The 21,585-nt window shown below is 50.3% G+C and overlaps 1 protein-coding gene across 2 annotated transcripts in view; it reads right to left on the minus strand.

Moving 5' to 3' along the window:
* Window positions 1-1,036: 1,036 nt before the first annotated feature.
* LOC135568506 (WD repeat domain phosphoinositide-interacting protein 2-like) overlaps window positions 1,037-21,585 on the minus strand; it is a 65,647-nt gene continuing 45,098 nt past the window's right edge. For both annotated transcript variants that reach the window (XM_065015297.1, XM_065015298.1), the window contains 3 exons: window positions 17,551-17,658; window positions 13,961-14,058; window positions 1,037-1,597 (listed from right to left, as the gene is read on the minus strand). In XM_065015297.1, the coding sequence (XP_064871369.1) occupies window positions 1,482-1,597; window positions 13,961-14,058; window positions 17,551-17,658 (322 nt within the window). In that variant the 3' untranslated portion in view covers window positions 1,037-1,481. The remainder of the gene's footprint in view (window positions 1,598-13,960; window positions 14,059-17,550; window positions 17,659-21,585) is intronic.

Here is a 21,585-nt window from a genome sequence, read left to right on the forward strand (position 1 = left end):
GGTGGACAGAGGGAGGGAGGGAGACAGAGGGGGAGAGGGAGGGAGACAGAGGGAGGGAGAAACATGTATACATCCACAGACAGACAGACAGAGGGGGAGGGAGGGAGACAGAGGGGGAGGGAGGGAGACAGAGGGGGAGAGAGGGAGACAGAGGGAGGGAGACAGAGGGGGAGGGAGGGAGACAGAGGGGGAGACAGAGGGAGGGAGAAACATGTATACATCCACAGACAGACAGACAGAGGGGGAGGGAGGGAGGGAGACAGAGGGGGAGAGAGGGAGACAGAGGGAGGGAGAAACATGTATACATCCACAGACAGACAGACAGAGGGGGAGGGAGGGAGACAGAGGGAGGGAGAAACATGTATACATCCACAGACAGACAGACAGAGTGGGAGGGAGGGAGACAGAGGGGGAGAGAGGGAGACAGAGGGAGGGAGAAACATGTATACATCCACAGACAGACAGACAGAGGGGGAGGGAGACAGAGGGGGAGGGAGGGAGACAGAGGGGGAGGGAGGGAGACAGAGGGGGAGAGAGGGAGAAACATGTATACATCCACAGACAGACAGACAGAGGGGGAGGGAGGGAGACAGAGGGAGGGAGAAACATGTATACATCCACAGACAGACAGACAGACAGAGGGGGAGGGAGGGAGACAGAGGGGGAGAGAGGGAGACAGAGGGGGAGAGAGGGAGAAACATGTATACATCCACAGACAGACAGACAGAGGGGGAGGGAGGGAGACAGAGGGGAGGGAGGGAGAAACATGTATACATCCACAGACAGACAGACAGAGGGGGAGGGAGGGAGACAGAGGGGGAAGGAGGGAGAAACATGTATACATCCACAGACAGACAGACAGAGGGGAGGGAGGGAGACAGAGGGGGAGGGAGGGAGAAACATGTATACATCCACAGACAGACAGACAGAGGGGGAGGGAGGGAGACAGAGGGGGAGGGAGGGAGACAGAGGGAGGGAGAAACATGTATACATCCACAGACAGACAGACAGAGGGGAGGGAGGGAGACAGGGGGAGAGAGGGAGACAGAGGGGGAGGGAGGGAGGGAGAAACATGTATACATCCACAGACAGACAGACAGAGGGGGAGGGAGGGAGACAGAGGGGGAGAGAGGGAGACAGAGGGGGAGGGAGGGAGGGAGAAACATGTATACATCCACAGACAGACAGACAGAGGGGGAGGGAGACAGAGGGGGAGAGAGGGAGACAGAGGGGGAGGGAGGGAGGGAGAAACATGTATACATCCACAGACAGACAGACAGACAGAGGGAGGGAGACAGAGGGGGAGGGAGGGAGACAGAGGGGGAGGGAGGGAGACAGAGGGGGAGGGAGAAACATGTATACATCCACAGACAGACAGACAGAGGCGCTGTTGAACGCTGAGAGTTTTTAATCGCACCCTCCATGTTACATGTTCCTAGCAGCACCAGAGGGGCTCTCTGATTGGTTGCTGTAGCTGTCAGTCAGTCCGTCTCCAGGATGAGTGGCGGCTGCTCTTCATTCTCATCGTCCAATCGCAGATCGCTGAGGTCATCCTCTAGTCCCGCCCCTCCCACTGCACCCGCCTCCTCACAGTAACCTGAGGAGAGGACATGGGATAGAGGTCAGGAGTCAGGGTATCCCACCAGACCAAGTGGGGGGATACCCTGCTGCTACCCAGACCAAGTGGAGGGATACCCTGCTACTACCCAGACCAAGTGGAGGGATACCCTGCTCCTACCCAGACCAAGTGGAGGGATACCCTGCTCCTACCCAGACCAAGTGGAGGGATACCCTGCTCCTACCCAGACCAAGTGGAGGGATACCCTGCTGCTACCCAGACCAAGTGGAGGGATACCCTGCTGCTACCAGACCAAGTGGTGGGATACACTGCTGCTACCCAGACCAAGTGGAGGGATACCCTGCTGCTACCCAGACCAAGTGGAGGGATACCCTGCTACTACCCAGACCAAGTGGAGGGATACCCTGCTGCTACCCAGACCAAGTGGAGGGATACCCTGCTGCTACCCAGACCAAGTGGAGGGATACCCTGCTGCTACCCAGACCAAGTGGAGGGATACCCTGCTGCTACCAGACCAAGTGGGGGGATACCCTGCTGCTACCAGACCAAGTGGGGGGATACCCTGCTCCTACCCAGACCAAGTGGAGGGATACCCTGCTGCTACCCAGACCAAGTGGAGGGATACCCTGCTGCTACCCAGACCAAGTGGAGGGATACCCTGCTGCTACCAGACCAAGTGGTGGGATACCCTGCTGCTACCCAGTGGAGGGATACCCTGCTGCTACCCAGTGGAAGGATACCCTGCTGCTACCAGACCAAGTGGGGGGATACCCTGCTGCTACCCAGACCAAGTGGAGGGATACCCTGCTGCTACCCAGACCAAGTGGAGGGATACCCTGGTGCTACCCAGACCAAGTGGAGGGATACCCTGGTGCTACCCAGACCAAGTGGAGGGATACCCTGCTGCTACCCAGACCAAGTGGAGGGATACCCTGCTGCTACCCAGACCAAGTGGGGGGATACCCTGCTGCTACCCAGACCAAGTGGAGGGATACCCTGCTGCTACCCAGTGGGGGGATACCCTGCTGCTACCCAGACCAAGTGGTGGGATACCCTGCTGCTACCCAGACCAAGTGGGGGGATACCCTGCTGCAACCAGACCAAGTGGAGGGATACCCTGCTGCTACCCAGACCCAGTGGAGGGATACCCTGCTACTACCCAGACCAAGTGGAGGGAAACCCTGCTGCTACCAGACCAAGTGGAGGGATACCCTGCTGCTACCCAGTGGGGGGATACCCTGCTGCTACCCAGACCAAGTGGTGGGATACCCTGCTGCTACCCAGACCAAGTGGGGGGATACCCTGCTGCTACCAGACCAAGTGGTGGGATACCCTGCTACTACCCAGACCAAGTGGGGGGATACCCTGCTACTACCCAGACCAAGTGGAGGGATACCCTGCTACTACCAGACCAAGTGGGGGGATACCCTGCTACTACCCAGACCAAGTGGAGGGAAACCCTGCTACTACCCAGACCAAGTGGTGGGATACCCTGCTGCTACCCAGACCAAGTGGAGGGATACCCTGCTGCTACCCAGACCAAGTGGAGGGATACCCTGCTGCTACCCAGACCAAGTGGGGGATACCCTGCTGCTACCCAGACCAAGTGGTGGGATAGCTACCCAGGGGATACCCTGCTGCTACCCAGACCAAGTGGAGGGATACCCTGCTACTACCCAGACCAAGTGGAGGGATACCCTGCTGCTACCCAGACCAAGTGGTGGGATACCCTGCTGCTACCCAGACCAAGTGGAGGGATACCCTGCTGCTACCCAGACCAAGTGGAGGGATACCCTGCTGCTACCAGACCAAGTGGGGGATACCCTGCTGCTACCCAGACCAAGTGGAGGGATACCCTGCTGCTACCAGACCAAGTGGGGGATACCCTGCTGCTACCCAGACCAAGTGGAGGGATACCCTGCTACTACCCAGACCAAGTGGAGGGATACCCTGCTGCTACCAGACCAAGTGGTGGGATACCCTGCTGCTACCAGACCCAGTGGAGGGATACCCTGTTCCTACCCAGTGGAGGGATACCCTGCTGCTACCCAGTGGTGGGATACCCTGCTGCTACCCAGTGGGGGGATACCCTGCTGCTACCAGACCAAGTGGTGGGATACCCTGATGCTACCCAGTGGTGGGATACCCTGCTGCTACCAGACCAAGTGGTGGGATACCCTGCTTCTACCCAGTGGAGGGATACCCTGCTGCTACCAGACCAAGTGGAGGGATACCCTGATGCTACCCAGTGGTGGGATACCCTGCTGCTACCAGACCAAGTGGTGGGATACCCTGCTGCTACCCAGTGGAGGGATACCCTGCTGCTACCAGACCAAGTGGAGGGATACCCTGCTCCTACCCAGTGGAGGGATACCCTGCTGCTACCCAGTGGAGGGATACCCTGCTGCTACCCAGTGGAGGGATACCCTGCTACATGGACAGGCTTGTTGGATCAGCCCAGAGGAAGAACTACATGGAAAGGCCTGTTGGATCAGCTCAGAGGAAGAACTACATGGAAAGGCTTGTTGGATCAGCCCAGAGGAAGAACTACATGGACAGGCTTGTTGGATCAGCCCAGAGGAAGAACTACATGGACAGGCTTGTTGGATCAGCCCAGAGGAAGAACTACATGGACAGGCTTGTTGGATCAGCCCAGTCAACAAGAGGAAGAACTACATGGAAAGGCTTGTTGGATCAGCCCAGAGGAAGAACTACATGGAAAGGCTTGTTGGATCAGCCCAGTCAACAAGAGGAAGAACTACATGGAAAGGCTTGTTGGATCAGCCCAGAGGAAGAACTACATGGAAAGGCTTTTTGGATCAGCCCAGAGGAAGAACTACATGGAAAGGCTTGTTGGATCAGCCCAGAGGAAGAACTACATGGAAAGGCTTGTTGGATCAGCCCAGAGGAAGAACTACATGGAAAGGCTTGTTGGATCAGCCCAGTCAACAAGAGGAAGAACTACATGGACAGGCTTGTTGGATCAGCCCAGAGGAAGAACTACATGGAAAGGCTTGTTGGATCAGCCCAGTCAACAAGAGGAAGAACTACATTGAAAGGCTTGTTGGATCAGCCCAGAGGAAGAACTACATGGACAGGCTTGTTGGATCAGCCCAGTCAACAAGAGGAAGAACTACATGGAAAGGCCTGTTGGATCAGCTCAGTCAACAAGAGGAAGAACTACATGGAAAGGCTTGTTGGATCAGCTCAGAGGAAGAACTACATGGACAGGCTTGTTGGATCAGCCCAGAGGAAGAACTACATGGAAAGGCTTGTTGGATCAGCCCAGTCAACAAGAGGAAGAACTACATGGACAGGCTTGTTGGATCAGCTCAGAGGAAGAACTACATGGAAAGGCTTGTTGGATCAGCTCAGAGGAAGAACTACATGGAAAGGCTTGTTGGATCAGCCCAGAGGAAGAACTACATGGAAAGGCTTGTTGGATCAGCCCAGTCAACAAGAGGAAGAACTACATGGACAGGCTTGTTGGATCAGCCCAGTCAACAAGAGGAAGAACTACATGGACAGGCTTGTTGGATCAGCCCAGTCAACAAGAGGAAGAACTACATGGAAAGGCTTGTTGGATCAGCCTGGTCAACAAGAGGAAGAACTACATGGAAAGGCTTGTTGGATCAGCCCAGTCAACAAGAGGAAGAACTACATGGAAAGGCTTGTTGGATCAGCCCAGAGGAAGAACTACATGGAAAGGCTTGTTGGATCAGGCCAGTCAACAAGAGGAAGAACTACATGGAAAGGCTTGTTGGATCAGCCCAGAGGAAGAACTACATGGAAAGGCCTGTTGGATCAGCCCAGTCAACAAGAGGAAGAACTACATGGAAAGGCTTGTTGGATCAGCCCAGAGGAAGAACTACATGGGAAGGCCTGTTGGATCAGCCCAGTCAACAAGAGGAAGAACTTAGCAGCTGTTTTTGATGAGTAAACAATGCCATGCTGGTGGGTGGTCACATTCAAATAAAACCCAGCCCTGAAAAGGAACTTAGTCTGAAAAGTATTAGCACGTCATCTCATAGGGCAGGAACAAATATCTGTCTAACTAACCCAATGGGAGCACATGAATCATAGTGGGCAGAGCCAAGCATGAGCTAGTGAGATCCTATTGGCGAATTCTAGCAGTTATTTGCATATTTCCATTAGGGAACGCCTACTCTGAGAAGCGCACGTGTGCCATAACTTAATTCCCCCTTGCACTCCTTCTAAACAACGTTGGCAAAAGGGTAAAGTCTACAAAACACACAGTCCGCTCTGTTACAGATTCTACTTCTGGAAACAGAAACTGTATGGAGATCAAATGTTTCATCGATGAGAACATTAGCAGAATGTCGGGCAAGATCCATCTCGCTCCATCTTCTCCCACTGGGCTTCCTCTCATCACCATATTTGGTAGTGAGAGGAAACGCCGACTGGATGGGTTTCCTCTCATCACCATATTTGGTAGTGAGAGGAAACGCCGACCAGGATGCTTCACATCTATACATCATGTGAAACATCTGGCTCATTAATGAATCTGTGCAGTACTTCCCAACCCTCTCCTCGGGGACCACCAGACATTCCACATATTTGTTTTAGCCCTGACGCACAAAAAGCTTCTTTCTCTCTAATTTTGTGCACAAATTTGTTTACCTCCCTGTTAGTGAGCATTTCTCCTTCGCCAAGATAATCCATCCACCTAACAGGTGTGGCATATCAAGAAGCTGACTAAACAACACAGGTGCACCTTGTGCTGGGGACAATAAAAGGTCAGTCTAAAATGTGCGGTTTTACCACACAACAGAATGCCACAGATGTCTCAGTTTGAGGGAGCGTGCAATAAGGGTTTTCTGTTAGCCGGTAATTGCCGGCTTTTGGCCTATGAAATAAATTAAAAGCCGATAAATAAAATCGTAGCCGGCCAAATTCTCTGGGGCTGCCCATCATGCACCCTGATTTCACGCTTCAGCACCATTCTCTCACTCCTTGCTTGCTGCCTTATCATGTGCCTGCTGCTGAGGACAGGGAGAGAAGAGCCTTGGCCGAGGCTAATGTTGATTGAGAAGATGGAGGCCTTTTTCAGTGAAGTAAAATCTAAGTCAGTGAAAAGCCCATGTATGGACACACTTTAATATTGTAGTGGACAAAGATGAGAAAAGCGTTAGCATGGCCAAATGCAGGCTACTATGAAACTCACCATTCAGCTAGGATGTCATTTTTTAACTTTTATTTATTTATTTGAATTGTTATTGTCGGCAAATGTGTTTTGTTTCATTCTGTTGAGACATTTTCTTTGGCTAAATTTACTTCTTCGATATAGGGGGCGCTCTTTTAATTTTTGCATGAAAAACGTTCCCATTTTAAACAAGATATTTTGTCACGAAAAGATGCTCGACTATGCATAAAATTGACAGCTTTGGAAAGAAAACATTCTGACGTTTCCAAAACTGCAAAGATATTGTCTGTGAGTGCCACAGAACTGATGTTACAGAAAAAATCCAGATAAAAATACAATCAGGAAGTGCCGCATTTTTTTAAACCGCCTCATGGCAATGACTCCTTATATGCTAGGAGTCAGCTTACTTTTCCCACGTTTTCCCCAAGGTGTCTGCAGCATTGTGACGTATTTGTATTAGTGAAATTCCAAAGATCTGGAAATCAGCATTTGTCCTACCACTTTTAAAAGGGGGAGATCCAACTCTTTTAAATAATTATAGGCCAATCTCAGAGCTTTCACCCCTGGTGAAAATACTTGAAACCCTTGTAAGTGAACAGCTAAAATAATTTTTATTTACTAACTCTATTTTATCAATGTACCAATCGGGCTTCAGGAAGAAGCATAGCACAATTACAGCAGCAGAAGGTTTTAAATGATATCACTGAAGCCATTGACAAAAAACAGCACTGTGTCTCACTTTTTACTGATCTCTCTAAGGCTTTTGATACAGTTGATCATGCTATACTAAGGCAGAGATTGTCGAGTGGAGGTCTTTCAGAGCATGCAGTTGCATGGTTTGCTAACGATCTGTCTGATAGAACTCAGTGCACTCAATTTGATGGGCTTATATCTGTTAAATTGTCTGTCTTGAAAGGTGTGCCCCAAGGCTCTGTACTTGGTCCTCTCTTATTCACGATTTATATAAATGATTTAGACAAAAATGTCCAAAATGCACAACTTCATTTTTATGCTGATGATACTGTTGTGCCTCATCTCTTACAAAAGCTTTCCAGAACTTGCAAACTGCTTTTTATACTGTTCAACATACCTTGTGTCAATTGAAGCGTATCCTCAATACTGACAAAACTACACTAAGGGTGTAGAAATAGACCTCTGAACCTTTCACCTATTACTACCTGTCAGGGCAAGGAGGCTGAGGTAGTAACCTCATATAAATATCTTGGATACTACCTGTCAGGGCAAGGAGACTGAGGTTGTAATATCTTGGATACTACCTGTCAGGGCAAGGAGCCTGAGGTTGTAACCTCATATAAATATCTTGGATACTACCTGTCAGGGCAAGGAGACTGAGGTTGTAATATCTTGGATACTACCTGTCAGGGCAAGGAGCCTGAGGTTGTAACCTCATATAAATATCTTGGATACTACCTGTCAGGGCAAGGAGCCTGAGGTTGTAACCTCATATAAATATCTTGGACACTACCTGTCAGGGCAAGGAGACTGAGGTTGTAATATCTTGGATACTACCTGTCAGGGCAAGGAGCCTGAGGTTGTAACCTCATATAAATATCTTGGACACTACCTGTCAGGGCAAGGAGACTGAGGTTGTAATATCTTGGATACTACCTGTCAGGGCAAGGAGACGGAGGTTGTAATATCTTGGATACAACCTGTCAGGGCAAGGAGACTGAGGTTGTAATATCTTGGATACTACCTGTCAGGGCAAGGAGACTGAGGTTGTAACCTCATATAAATATCTTGGATACTACCTGTCAGGGCAAGGAGACAGAGGTTGTAACCTCATGTAAATATCTTGGATACTACCTGTCAGGGCAAGGAGACTGAGGTTGTAACCTCATATAAATATATTGGATACTACCTGTCAGGGCAAGGAGATGGAGGTTGTAACCTCATGTAAATATCTTGGATACTACCTGTCAGGGCAAGGAGCCTGAGGTTGTAATATCTTGGATACTACCTGTCAGGGCAAGGAGACGGAGGTTGTAACCTCATGTAAATATATTGGATACTACCTGTCAGGGCAAGGAGACGGAGGTTGTAACCTCATGTAAATATCTTGGATACTACCTGTCAGGGCAAGGAGACGGAGGTTGTAACCTCATGTAAATATCTTGGATACTACCTGTCAGGGCAAGGAGACTGAGGTTGTAATATCTGGGATACTACCTGTCAGGGCAAGGAGACTGAGGTTGTAACCTCATATAAATATCTTGGATACACTGCCTGTCAGGGCAAGGAGACTGAGGTTGGATACTACCTGTCCGGGCAAGGAGACTGAGGTTGTAATATCTTGGATACTACCTGTCAGGGCAAGGAGACTGAGGTTGTAACCTCATATAAATATCTTGGATACTGCCTGTCAGGGCAAGGAGACTGAGGTTGGATACTACCTGTCCGGGCAAGGAGACTGAGGTTGTAACCTCATATAAATATCTTGGATACTGCCTGTCAGGGCAAGGAGACTGAGGTTGGATACTACCTGTCTGGGCAAGGAGACTGAGGTTGTAATATCTTGGATACTACCTGTCAGGGCAAGGAGACTGAGGTTGTAACCTCATATAAATATCTTGGATACTGCCTGTCAGGGCAAGGAGACTGAGGTTGGATACTACCTGTCAGGGCAAGGAGGCAGAGGTTGTAATATCTTGGATACTACCTGTCAGGGCAAGGAGACTGAGGTTGTAATATCTTGGATACTACCTGTCAGGGCAAGGAGACGGAGGTTGTAACCTCATATAAATATCTTGGATACTACCTGTCAGGGCAAGGAGACTGAGGTTGTAACCTCATATAAATATCTTGGATACTACCTGTCAGGGCAAGGAGACTGAGGTTGTAACCTCATATAAATATCTTGGATACTACCTGTCAGGGCAAGGAGACTGAGGTTGTAACCTCATATAAATATCTTGGATACTACCTGTCAGGGCAAGGAGACTGAGGTTGTAACCTCATATAAATATCTTGAATACTACCTGTCAGAGCAAGGAGACGGAGGTTGTAATATCTTGAATACTACCTGTCAGGGCAAGGAGACTGAGGTTGTAATCTCATATAAATATCTTGGATACTACCTGTCAGGGCAAGGAGGCTGAGGTTGGATACTACCTGTCAGGGCAAGGAGACTGAGGTTGGATACTACCTGTCAGGGCAAGGAGACTGAGGTTGGATACTACCTGTCAGGGCAAGGAGACAGGTTGTAACCCCATATAAATATCTTGGATACTACCTGTCAGGGCAAGGAGTCAGGTTGTAACCCCATATAAATATCTTGGATACTACCTGTCAGGGCAAGGAGACTGAGGTTGGATACTACCTGTCAGGGCAAGGAGACTGAGGTTGTAATATCTTGGATACTACCTGTCAGGGCAAGGAGACTGAGGTTGTAACCTCATATAAATATCTTGGGTACTATCTGTCAGGGCAAGGAGAAGGAGGTTGGATACTACCTGTCAGGGCAAGGAGACTGAGGTTGGATACTACCTGTCAGGGCAAGGAGACTGAGGTTGTAACCTCATATAAATATCTTGGATACTATCTGTCAGGGCAAGGAGACTGAGGTTGGATACTACCTGTCAGGGCAAGGAGACTGAGGTTGTAACCTCATATAAATATCTTGGATACTACCTGTCAGGGCAAGGAGACTGAGGTTGTAACCTCATATAAATATCTTGGATACTACCTGTCAGGGCAAGGAGACTGAGGTTGTAACCTCATATAAATATCTTGGATACTACCTGTCAGGGCAAGGAGGCTGAGGTTGTAATATCTTGGATACTACCTGTCAGGGCAAGGAGACTGAGGTTGTAACCTCATATAAATATCTTGGGTACTACCTGTCAGGGCAAGGAGACTGAGGTTGGATACTACCTGTCAGGGCAAGGAGACTGAGGTTGTAACCTCATATAAATATCTTGGATACTATCTGTCAGGGCAAGGAGACTGAGGTTGGATACTACCTGTCAGGGCAAGGAGACTGAGGTTGGATACTACCTGTCAGGGCAAGGAGACTGAGGTTGGATACTACCTGTCAGGGCAAGGAGACTGAGGTTGTAACCTCATATAAATATCTTGGATACTACCTGTCAGGGCAAGGAGACTGAGGTTGTAACCTCATATAAATATCTTGGATACTACCTGTCAGGGCAAGGAGACTGAGGTTGTAACCTCATATAAATATCTTGAATACTACCTGTCAGAGCAAGGAGACGGAGGTTGTAATATCTTGAATACTACCTGTCAGGGCAAGGAGACTGAGGTTGTAATCTCATATAAATATCTTGATACTACCTGTCAGGGCAAGGAGGCTGAGGTTGGATACTACCTGTCAGGGCAAGGAGACTGAGGTTGGATACTACCTGTCAGGGCAAGGAGACTGAGGTTATACTATCAGGGCAAGGAGACAGGTTGTAACCCCATATAAATATCTTGGATACTACCTGTCAGGGCAAGGTCCTCAGGTTGTAACCCCATATAAATATCTTGGATACTACCTGTCAGGGCAAGGAGAAGGTTGGATACTACCTGTCAAAGGAGACTGAGGTTGTAATATCTTGGATATACCTGTCAGGGTGTTGAGACTGAGGTTGTAACCTTTAAATATCTTGGGTACTATCTGTCAGGGCAAGGAGAAGGAGGTTGGATACTACCTGTCAGGGCAAGGAGACTGAGGTTTACTACCTGTCAGGGCAAGGAGACTGAGGTTGTAACCTCATATAAATATCTTGGATACTATCTGTCAGGGCAAGGAGACTGAGGTTGGATACTACCTGTCAGGGCAAGGAGACTGAGGTTGTAACCTCATATAAATATCTTGGATACTACCTGTCAGGGCAAGGAGACTGAGGTTGTAACCTCATATAAATATCTTGGATACTACCTGTCAGGGCAAGGAGACTGAGGTTGTAACCTCATATAAATATCTTGGATACTACCTGTCAGGGCAAGGAGGCTGAGGTTGTAATATCTTGGATACTACCTGTCAGGGCAAGGAGACTGAGGTTGTAACCTCATATAAATATCTTGGGTACTACCTGTCAGGGCAAGGAGACTGAGGTTGGATACTACCTGTCAGGGCAAGGAGACTGAGGTTGTAACCTCATATAAATATCTTGGATACTATCTGTCAGGGCAAGGAGACTGAGGTTGGATACTACCTGTCAGGGCAAGGAGACTGAGGTTGGATACTACCTGTCAGGGCAAGGAGACTGAGGTTGGATACTACCTGTCAGGGCAAGGAGACTGAGGTTGTAACCTCATATAAATATCTTGGGTACTATCTGTCAGGGCAAGGAGACGGAGGTTGGATACTACCTGTCAGGGCAAGGAGCCTGAGGTTGTAACCTCATATAAATATCTTGGGTACTATCTGTCAGGGAAAGGAGACGGATGTTGGATACTACCTCAGGGCAAGGAGACTGAGGTTGGATACTACCTGTCAGGGCAAGGAGACTGAGGCCCAACCTCATATAAATACCTTTTGAATTTTAATTGATCCAGGCCTCTTTTAAAATGCATATTCAACTGAAGCTGAAATTGGGATTTTATTTTAGGAATAAGGCCTGTTTTTCTTTTGAAGCCAGAAGGAGGCTAGTATCAGCTACATTTATGCCTTTACTAGACTATGGGGATGTTTTATATATGAATGCCCTTACTCAGTGTTTGAGATCAATTGACACCCTTTACCATGGCACTTTGAGGATTTATTTTAAACTGCAAAACCCTTCCTGAGTTGGCTGGCCTTCTCTAGTCACCTTGGAGGCTCAGTCACTGGTATACTTTTATTTACAAAGCCATTTTGGGTTTACTACCTTTTTATTTGGGCATTTTTATTGTTCAGAAATGTGGTGGGCCCAACTCTTCGTTCGCTGGACTTTATCCCTAACTGTTCCAAATGTCCGAACTGAATTTGGTAAAAGGGCTTTTATGTCCTCTGCGCCATCGTCTTGGAACACCTTACAAAATACTTTTAAACTGGAAGAACTTGATTGGTGTTGATTGGTGTTTTTAAATCACTGATGAAGGATTTTGAGGCTGATTCCCTGACCTGTCATGTTTTTAATTTGCTGTTTTATACCTTGTGAATTCAATGGTTTTTGCCCTAGATTAGGTAGTCTGTAATTCTTTTGTAATGACTTGCCCTGCCTATCTTGGCCAGGCTCTTGAAAAATAGATATTCATCTCAATGCCCTTCCTGGTTAAATAAAAAACAACCTCAGTCTCCTTGCCCTGACAGGTAGTATCCAACCTCAGTCTCCTTGCCCTGACAGGTAGTAGCCCAACCTCAGTCTCCTTGCCCTGACAGGTAGTATCCAACCTCAGTCTCCTTGCCCTGACAGGTAGTATCCAACCTCAGTCTCCTTGCCCTGACAGGTAGTATCCAACCTCAGTCTCCTTGCCCTGACAGGTAGTATCCAACCTCGTCTCCTTGCCCTGACAGGTAGTATCCAACCTCAGTCTCCTTGCCCTGACAGGTAGTATCCAACCTCCGTCTCCTTGCCCTGACAGGTAGTATCCAACCTCAGTCTCCTTGCCCTGACAGGTAGTATCCAACCTCAGTCTCCTTGCCCTGACAGGTAGTATCCAACCTCAGTCTCCTTGCCCTGACAGGTAGTATCCAACCTCAGTCTCCTTGCCCTGACAGGTAGTATCCAACCTCAGTCTCCTTGCCCTGACAGGTAGTATCCAACCTCAGTCTCCTTGCCCTGACAGGTAGTATCCAACCTCAGCCTGTTGTAAAAGAAATATCACTGTCACTTGGTGGGTATGGTAGGTACTAGTCTTACTTGGTCAATGCTGCAATATAGCCTGTTCAAAACTTTAGTGAAGGTTAAATATATATATATATATATATATATATACAGTATAATATATATATACAGTATAATCTGTCATTCTACCCCTGAACCCACTGTTCCCTGGTAGGCTGTCATTAATATATATATATATACAGTATAATCTGTCATTCTACCCCTGAACCCACTGTTCCCTGGTGTTCTTAACTGACTTGCCTCGTTAAATAAAGGTTAAATAAATTAAAAATAAAGAAACTGCTTTGTTCAGGTCAGAAGGACATTCTCAGGGATTTGATCCAGCAACCTTTGGTTACTGACCCAACGTTCTAACCACTAGGCTACCTGGAGCCCAGGTCGTCCGGTGCCAATTTGACTAACGACGCCCTGGGGTGTGTGTACCTTTCATCCCAGCAGTGTTGTAGGTCTGTGCAGTAAGGGGTCGGTCATGTGACCCCTGTTCCAGGATCTCATTGGGCGGCTCAGCACTGCCGTCTAACCTGAGGAACACAGAATGATTTAAGTTCATATACTGTATGCCATTTAACAGACACTTTTATCCAAACTACTTTCAATGAGTACATATGTGTGGCCTGAGCAGGAATGGAGCCCACGACCCTGGCATTGAGGAATGGAGCCCAGGACCCTGGCATTGAGGAATGGAGCCCACGACCCTGGCATTGAGGAATGGAGCCCAGGACCCTGGCATTGAGGAATGGAGCCCAGGACCCTGGCATTGAGGAATGGAGCCCAGGACCCTGGCATTGAGGAATGGAGCCCAGGACCCTGGCATTGAGGAATGGAGCCCAGGACCCTGGCATTGAGGAATGGAGCCCAGGACCCTGGCATTGAGGAATGGAGCCAGGACCCTGGCATTGAGGAATGGAGCCCAGGACCCTGGCATTGAGGAATGGAGCCCCCTGGCATTGAGGAATGGAGCCCAGGACCCTGGCATTGAGGAATGGAGCCCACGACCCTGGCATTGAGGAATGGAGCCCAGGACCCTGGCATTGAGGAATGGAGCCCCGACCCTGGCATTGAGGAATGGAGCCCAGGACCCTGGCATTGAGGAATGGAGCCCACGACCCTGGCATTGAGGAATGGAGCCCAGGACCCTGGCATTGAGGAATGGAGCCCGACCCTGGCATTGAGGAATGGAGCCCAGGACCCTGGCATTGAGGAATGGAGCCACGACCCTGGCATTGAGGAATGGAGCCCAGGACCCTGGCATTGAGGAATGGATCCCACGACCCTGGCATTGAGGAATGGAGCCCACGACCCTGGCATTGAGGAATGGAGCCCACGACCCTGGCATTGAGGAATGGAGCCCACGACCCTGGCATTGAGGAATGGAGCCCACGACCCTGGCATTGAGGAATGGAGCCCAGGACCCTGGCATTGAGGAATGGAGCCCATTGAGGACCCTGGCATTGAGGAATGGAGCAGGACCCTGGCATTGAGGAATGGAGCCCAGGACCCTGGCATTGAGTGGAGCCCTGACCCTGGCATTGAGGGATGGAGCCCAGGACCCTGGCATTGAGGAGTGGAGCCCACGACCCTGGCATTGAGGATGGAGCCCAGGGACCCTGGCATTGAGGAATGGAGCCCAGGTGTTACCGACCCTGGCATTGAGGAATGGAGCCCACGACCCTGGCATTGAGGAATGGAGCCCAGGACCCTGGCATTGAGGAATGGAGCCCAGGACCCTGGCATTGAGGAATGGAGCCCAGGACCCTGGCATTGAGGAATGGAGCCCAGGACCCTGGCATTGAGGAATGGAGCCCAGGACCCTGGCATTGAGGAATGGAGCCCAGGACCCTGGCATTGAGGAATGGAGCCCAGGACCCTGGCATTGACCTGTGGAATGGAGCCCACGACCCTGGCATTGAGGAATGGATCCCAGGGTGACCCTGGCATTGAGGAATGGAGCATCAGGGACCCTGGCATTGAGGAATGGAGCCCACGACCCTGGCATTGAGGAATGGAGCCCACGACCCTGGCATTGAGGAATGGAGCCCACGACCCTGGCATTGAGGAATGGAGCCCACGACCCTGGCATTGAGGAATGGAGCACGACCCTGGCATTGAGGAATGGAGCCCACGACCCTGGCATTGAGGAATGGAGCCCAGGACCCTGGCATTGAGGAATGGAGCCCAGGACCCTGGCATTGAGGAATGGAGCCCAGGACTCTGGCATTGAGGAATGGAGCCCACGACCCTGGCATTGAGGAATGGAGCCCAGGGGACCCTGGCATTGAGGACCTGTGGAGCCATCACGACCCTGGCATTGAGGAATGGAGCCCATCAGGGTGACCCTGGCATTGAGGAATGGAGCCCAGGACCCTGGCATTGAGGAAAGGAGCCCATCGACCCTGGCATTGAGGAATGGAGCCCAGGACCCTGGCATTGAGGAATGGAGCCCTGTGTTGTTTCAGTGACCCTGGCATTGAGGAATGGAGCCCAGGACCCTGGCATTGAGGAATGGAGTTTCATCAGGGTGCTACCCTGGCATTGAGGAATGGAGCCCAGGACCCTGGCATTGAGGAATGGAGCCCCACGTGTTACCTGGCATTGAGGAATGGAGCCCAGGACCCTGGCATTGAGGAATAGCCCTGACCCTGGCATTGAGGAATGGAGCCCACGACCTGGCATTGAGTTGAATGGAGCCCAGGACCCTGGTTTCATTGAGGAATGGAGCCCACGACCCTGGCATTGAGGAATGGAGCCCACGTGTTACCCTGGCATTGAGGAATGGAGCCCAGGACCCTGGCATTGAGGAATGGAGCCCAGGACCCTGGCATTGAGGAATGGAGCCCACGACCCTGGCATTGAGGAATGGAGCCCACGACCCTGGCATTGAGGTGTTGTGTTGTTTCATCAGGGTGTTACCTGTGTTGTTTCATCAGGGTGTTACCTGTGTTGTTTCAGTGTTACCTGTGTTGTTTCATCAGGGTGCTACCTGTGTTGTTTCATCAGGGTGTTACCTGTGTTGTTTCATCAGGGTGCTACCTGTGTTGTTTCAGTGTTACCTGTGTTGTTTCATCAGGGTGTTACCTGTGTTGTTTCATCAGGGTGCTACCTGTGTTGTTTCATCAGGGTGTTACCTGTGTTGTTTCATCAGGGTGTTACCTGTGTTGTTTCATCAGGGTGTTACCTGTGTGTTTCAGTGCTACCTGTGTTGTTTCATCAGGGTGTTACCTGTGTTGTTTCATCAGGTGCTACCTGTGTTGTTTCAGTGTTACCTGTGTTGTTTCATCAGGGTGTTACCTGTGTTGTTTCATCAGGGTGCTACCTGTGTTGGTGTTACCTGTGTTGTTTCATCAGGGTGCTACCTGTGTTGTTTCATCAGGGTGTTACCTGTGTTGTTTCATCAGGTGTTACCTGTGTTGTTTCATCAGGGTGCTACCTGTGTTGTTTCATCAGGGTACTACCTGTGTTGTTTCATCAGGGTGTTACCTGTGTTGTTTCATCAGGTGCTACCTGTGTTGTTTCATCAGGGTGTTACCTGTGTTGTTTCATCACCTGTGTTGGTGCTACCTGTGTTGTTTCATCAGGGTGCTACCTGTGTTGTTTCATCAGGGTGTTACCTGTGTTGTTTCATCAGGGTGTTACCTGTGTTGTTTCATCAGGGTGTTACCTGTGTTGTTTCATCAGGGTGTTACCTGTGTTGTTTCATCAGGGTGTTACCTGTGTTGTTTCATCAGGGTGTTACCTGTGTTGTTTCAGTGTTACCTGTGTTGTTTCATCAGGGTGCTACCTGTGTTGTTTCATCAGGGTGTTACCTGTGTTGTTTCATCAGGGTGCTACCTGTGTTGTTTCAGTGTTACCTGTGTTGTTTCATCAGAGTGTTACCTGTGTTGTTTCATCAGGGTGTTACCTGTGTTGTTTCATCAGGGTACTACCTGTGTTGTTTCAGTGTTACCTGTGTTGTTTCATCAGGGTGTTACCTGTGTTGTTTCATCAGGGTGCTACCTGTGTTGTTTCAGTGTTACCTGTGTTGTTTCATCAGGGTACACTCTCCCCCCTCCTGTGGGTCCAGGTTATAGAGGTACAGATATCCATCAGCTGCTGCTACCAGGAGACGAGGAATCTTTTGGATCCTACACACACACACACACACACACACACACACACACACACTTGAATCAGACTCATCTGACTGTGTGTGCGCTTCCCAGCGTGTTAGAGCTTGGCGATAAAAAGTTAGCACGATAAATTGACCCATTTGGCTGAATAACGACTAACACATTATTAATACAAATTATTACAAGGCCACGCAGTGAGGAGAGGAAGTGAGGAGAGGAAGTGAGGAGAGGAAGTGAGGAGAGGAAGTGAGGAGAGGAAGTGAGGAAGTGAGGGCAGGCAGTGAGGAGAGGAAGTGAGGAGAGGAAGTGAGGAGAGGAAGTGAGGAGAGGAAGTGAGGGCAGGCAGTGAGGAAGTGAGGGAAGTGAGGAGAGGAAGTGAGGAGAGGAAGTGAGGAGAGGAAGTGAGGAGAGGAAGTGAGGAGGAGGAGGAGGCAGTGAGGAGAGGAAGTGAGGAGAGGAAGTGAGGCCAGGCAGTGAGGAGAGGAAGTGAGGAGAGGAAGTGAGGAGGAGAGGAGGGTGAGGAGAGGAAGTGAGGAGAGGAAGTGAGGCCAGGCAGTGAGGAGAGGAAGTGAGGAGAGGAAGTGAGGAGAGGAAGTGAGGCCAGGCAGTGAGGAGAGGAAGTGAGGAGAGGAAGTGAGGCCAGGCAGTGAGGAGAGGAAGTGAGGAGAGGAAGTGAGGCCAGGCAGTGAGGAGAGGAAGTGAGGAGAGGAAGTGAGGAGAGGAAGTGAGGAGAGGAAGTGAGGCCAGGCAGTGAGGAGAGGAAGTGAGGAGAGGAAGTGAGGAGAGGAAGTGAGGAGAGGAAGTGAGGAGAGGAAGTGAGGAGAGGCAGTGAGGAGGAAGGAGGAGAGGAAGTGAGGAGAGGAAGTGAGGAGAGGAAGTGAGGAGAGGAAGTGAGGAGAGGAAGTGAGGAGAGGAAGTGAGGAGAGGAAGTGAGGAAGTGAGGGCAGGCAGTGAGGAGAGTGAGGAGAGGAAGTGAGGAGAGGAAGTGAGGAAGTGAGGAGGAGGAAGTGAGGAGAGGAAGTGAGGAGAGGAAGTGAGGGCAGGCAGTGAGGAGGCAGTGAGGAGAGGAAGTGAGGAGAGGCAGTGAGGAGAGGAAGTGAGGAGAGGAAGTGAGGGCAGGCAGTGAGGAGAGGAAGTGAGGAGAGAGGAGGTGAGGAGAGGCAGTGAGGAGAGGAAGTGAGGAGAGGAAGTGAGGAGAGGAAGTGAGGCCAGGCAGTGAGGAGAGGAAGTGAGGAGAGGAGTGAGGAGAGGAGGTGAGGAGAGGAAGTGAGGAGAGGAAGTGAGGAGAGGAAGTGAGGAGAGGAGTGAGGTGAGAGAGGAAGTGAGGAGAGGAAGTGAGGAGAGGAAGTGAGGAGGAAGTGAGGAGAGGAAGTGAGGGCAGGAAGTGAGGAGAGGAAGTGAGGAGAGGAAGTGAGGAGAGGAAGTGAGGGCAGGAAGTGAGGAGAGGAAGTGAGGAGAGGCAGTGAGGAGAGGAAGTGAGGAGAGGAAGTGAGGAGAGGAAGTGAGGGCAGATAGTGAGGAGAGGAAGTGAGGAGAGGAAGTGAGGGAGAGTGAAGTGAGGGCAGGCAGTGAGGAGAGGAAGTGAGGAGAGGAAGGAGAGGAAGTGAGGGCAGATAGCTGAGTGAAGTGTTCTAGTGTGTGGGGGAATATGGTCCCAGCTCTGAGGAGAGGAACGTTGAGGTGGGGGGGGAAGTGTCCCTAGTGTGTGGGGGGAGGAGAGGCAGTGAACGTGGGTGTGTGGGGGAATATGTTCCCAGCTCTAGAGTCTGGTAGAGAACGTTCTAGTGTGTGGGGGGAATATGGTCCCAGCTCTAGAGTCTGGTAGAGAACGTTCTAGTGTGGGGGAATATGGTCCCAGCTCTAGAGTGTGGTAGAGAACCTTCTAGTGTGTGGGGGAATATGGTCCCAGCTCTAGAGTCTGGTAGAGAATGTTCTAGTGGGTGGGGGAAATGGTCCCAGCTCTAGAGTGTGGTAGAGAACGTGTGGGGGGAATATGGTCCCAGCTCTAGAGTCTGGTAGAGAACGTTCTAGTAGTGTGGGGGTGGTCCCAGCTAGAGAGAACGTTCTAGTGTGTGGGGGGAATATGGTCCCAGCTCTAGAGTCTGGTAGAGAACGTTCTAGTGTGTGGGGGAATATGGTCCCAGCTCTAGAGTCTGGTAGAGAACGTTCTAGGGGAATATGTTCCCAGCTCTAGAGTCTGGTAGAGAACGTTCTAGTGGGTGTGGGGGGAATATGGTCCCAGCTCTAGAGTGTGGTAGAGAACGTTCTAGTGTGTGGGGGAATATGGTCCCAGCTCTAGAGTCTGGTAGAGAACGTTCTAGTGGGTGTGTCGGGGGAATATGGTCCCAGCTCTAGAGTGTGGTAGAGAATGTTCTAGTGGGTGGTAGAGAACATTCTAGTGGGTGTGGGGGAATATGGTCCCAGCTCTAGAGTGTGGTAGAGAACGTTCTAGTGGGTGTGGGGGGAATATGGTCCCAGCTCTAGAGTGTGGTAGAGAACGTTCTAGTGTGTGGGGGGGAATATGGTCCCAGCTCTAGAGTGTGGTAGAGAACGTTCTAGTGTGTGGGGGGAATATGGTCCCAGCTCTAGAGTCTGGTAGAGAACGTTCTAGTGTGTGGGGAATATGGTCCCAGCTCTAGAGTCTGGTAGAGAACGTTCTAGTGTGTGGGGGGAATATGGTCCCAGCTCTAGAGTCTGGTAGAGAACGTTCTAGTGTGTGGGGGGGAATATGGTCCCAGCTCTAGAGTGTGGTAGAGAACGTTCTAGTGTGTGGGGGGAATATGGTCCCAGCTCTAGAGTCTGGTAGAGAACGTTCTAGTGTGTGGGGGGAATATGGTCCCAGCTCTAGAGTCTGGTAGAGAACGTTCTAGTGTGTGGGGGGAATATGGTCCCAGCTCTAGAGTGTGGTAGAGAACGTTCTAGTGTGTGGGGGGAATATGGTCCCAGCTCTAGAGTGTGGTAGAGAACGTTCTAGTGTGTGGTAGAGAACGTTCTAGAGTCTGGTAGAGAACGTTCTAGTGTGTGGGGGGGAATATGGTCCCAGATCTAGAGTGTGGTAGAGAACGTTCTAGTGGGTGTGTGGGGGAATATGGTCCCAGCTCTAGAGTGTGGTAGAGAACGTTCTAGTGGGTGTAGAGAACGTTCTAGTGGGGGAATATGGTCCCAGCTCTAGAGTCTGGTAGAGAACGTTCTAGTGTGTGGGGGGAATATGGTCCCAGCTCTAGAGTCTGGTAGAGAAACGTTCTAGTGGTGTGTGGGGGGAATATGGTCCCAGCTCTAGAGTCTGGTAGAGAACGTTCTAGTGGGTGGGGGAATATGGTCCCAGCTCTAGAGTGTGGTAGAGAACGTTCTAGTGTGTGGGGGAATATGGTCCCAGCTCTAGAGTCTGGTAGAGAACGTTCTAGTGGGTGTGTGTGGGGGAATATGGTCCCAGCTCTAGAGTCTGGTAGAGAACGTTCTAGTGTGTGGGGGAATATGGTCCCAGCTCTAGAGTCTGGTAGAGAACGTTCTAGTCTGGTGTGTGTGGGGGAATATGGTCCCAGCTCTAGAGTCTGGTAGAGAACGTTCTAGAGTGGGTGTGGGGGAATATGGTCCCAGCTCTAGAGTCTGGTAGAGAACGTTCTAGTGTGTGGGGAATATGGTCCCAGCTCTAGAGTCTGGTAGAGAACGTTCTAGTGGGTGGGGGAATATGGTCCCAGCTCTAGAGTGTGGTAGAGAACGTTCTAGTGTGTGGGGGAATATGGTCCCAGCTCTAGAGTCTGGTAGAGAACGTTCTAGTGTGTGGGGGAATATGGTCCCAGCTCTAGAGTGTGGTAGAGAACGTTCTAGTGGTGGTGTGGGGGAATATGGTCCCAGCTCTAGAGTCTGGTAGAGAACGTTCTAGTGGGTGTGGGGGAATATGGTCCCAGCTCTAGAGTCTGGTAGAGAACGTTCTAGTGGGTG

Source organism: Oncorhynchus nerka, unplaced genomic scaffold (assembly GCF_034236695.1).
Source record: "Oncorhynchus nerka isolate Pitt River unplaced genomic scaffold, Oner_Uvic_2.0 unplaced_scaffold_1534, whole genome shotgun sequence".
NCBI lineage: Eukaryota > Metazoa > Chordata > Actinopteri > Salmoniformes > Salmonidae > Oncorhynchus > Oncorhynchus nerka.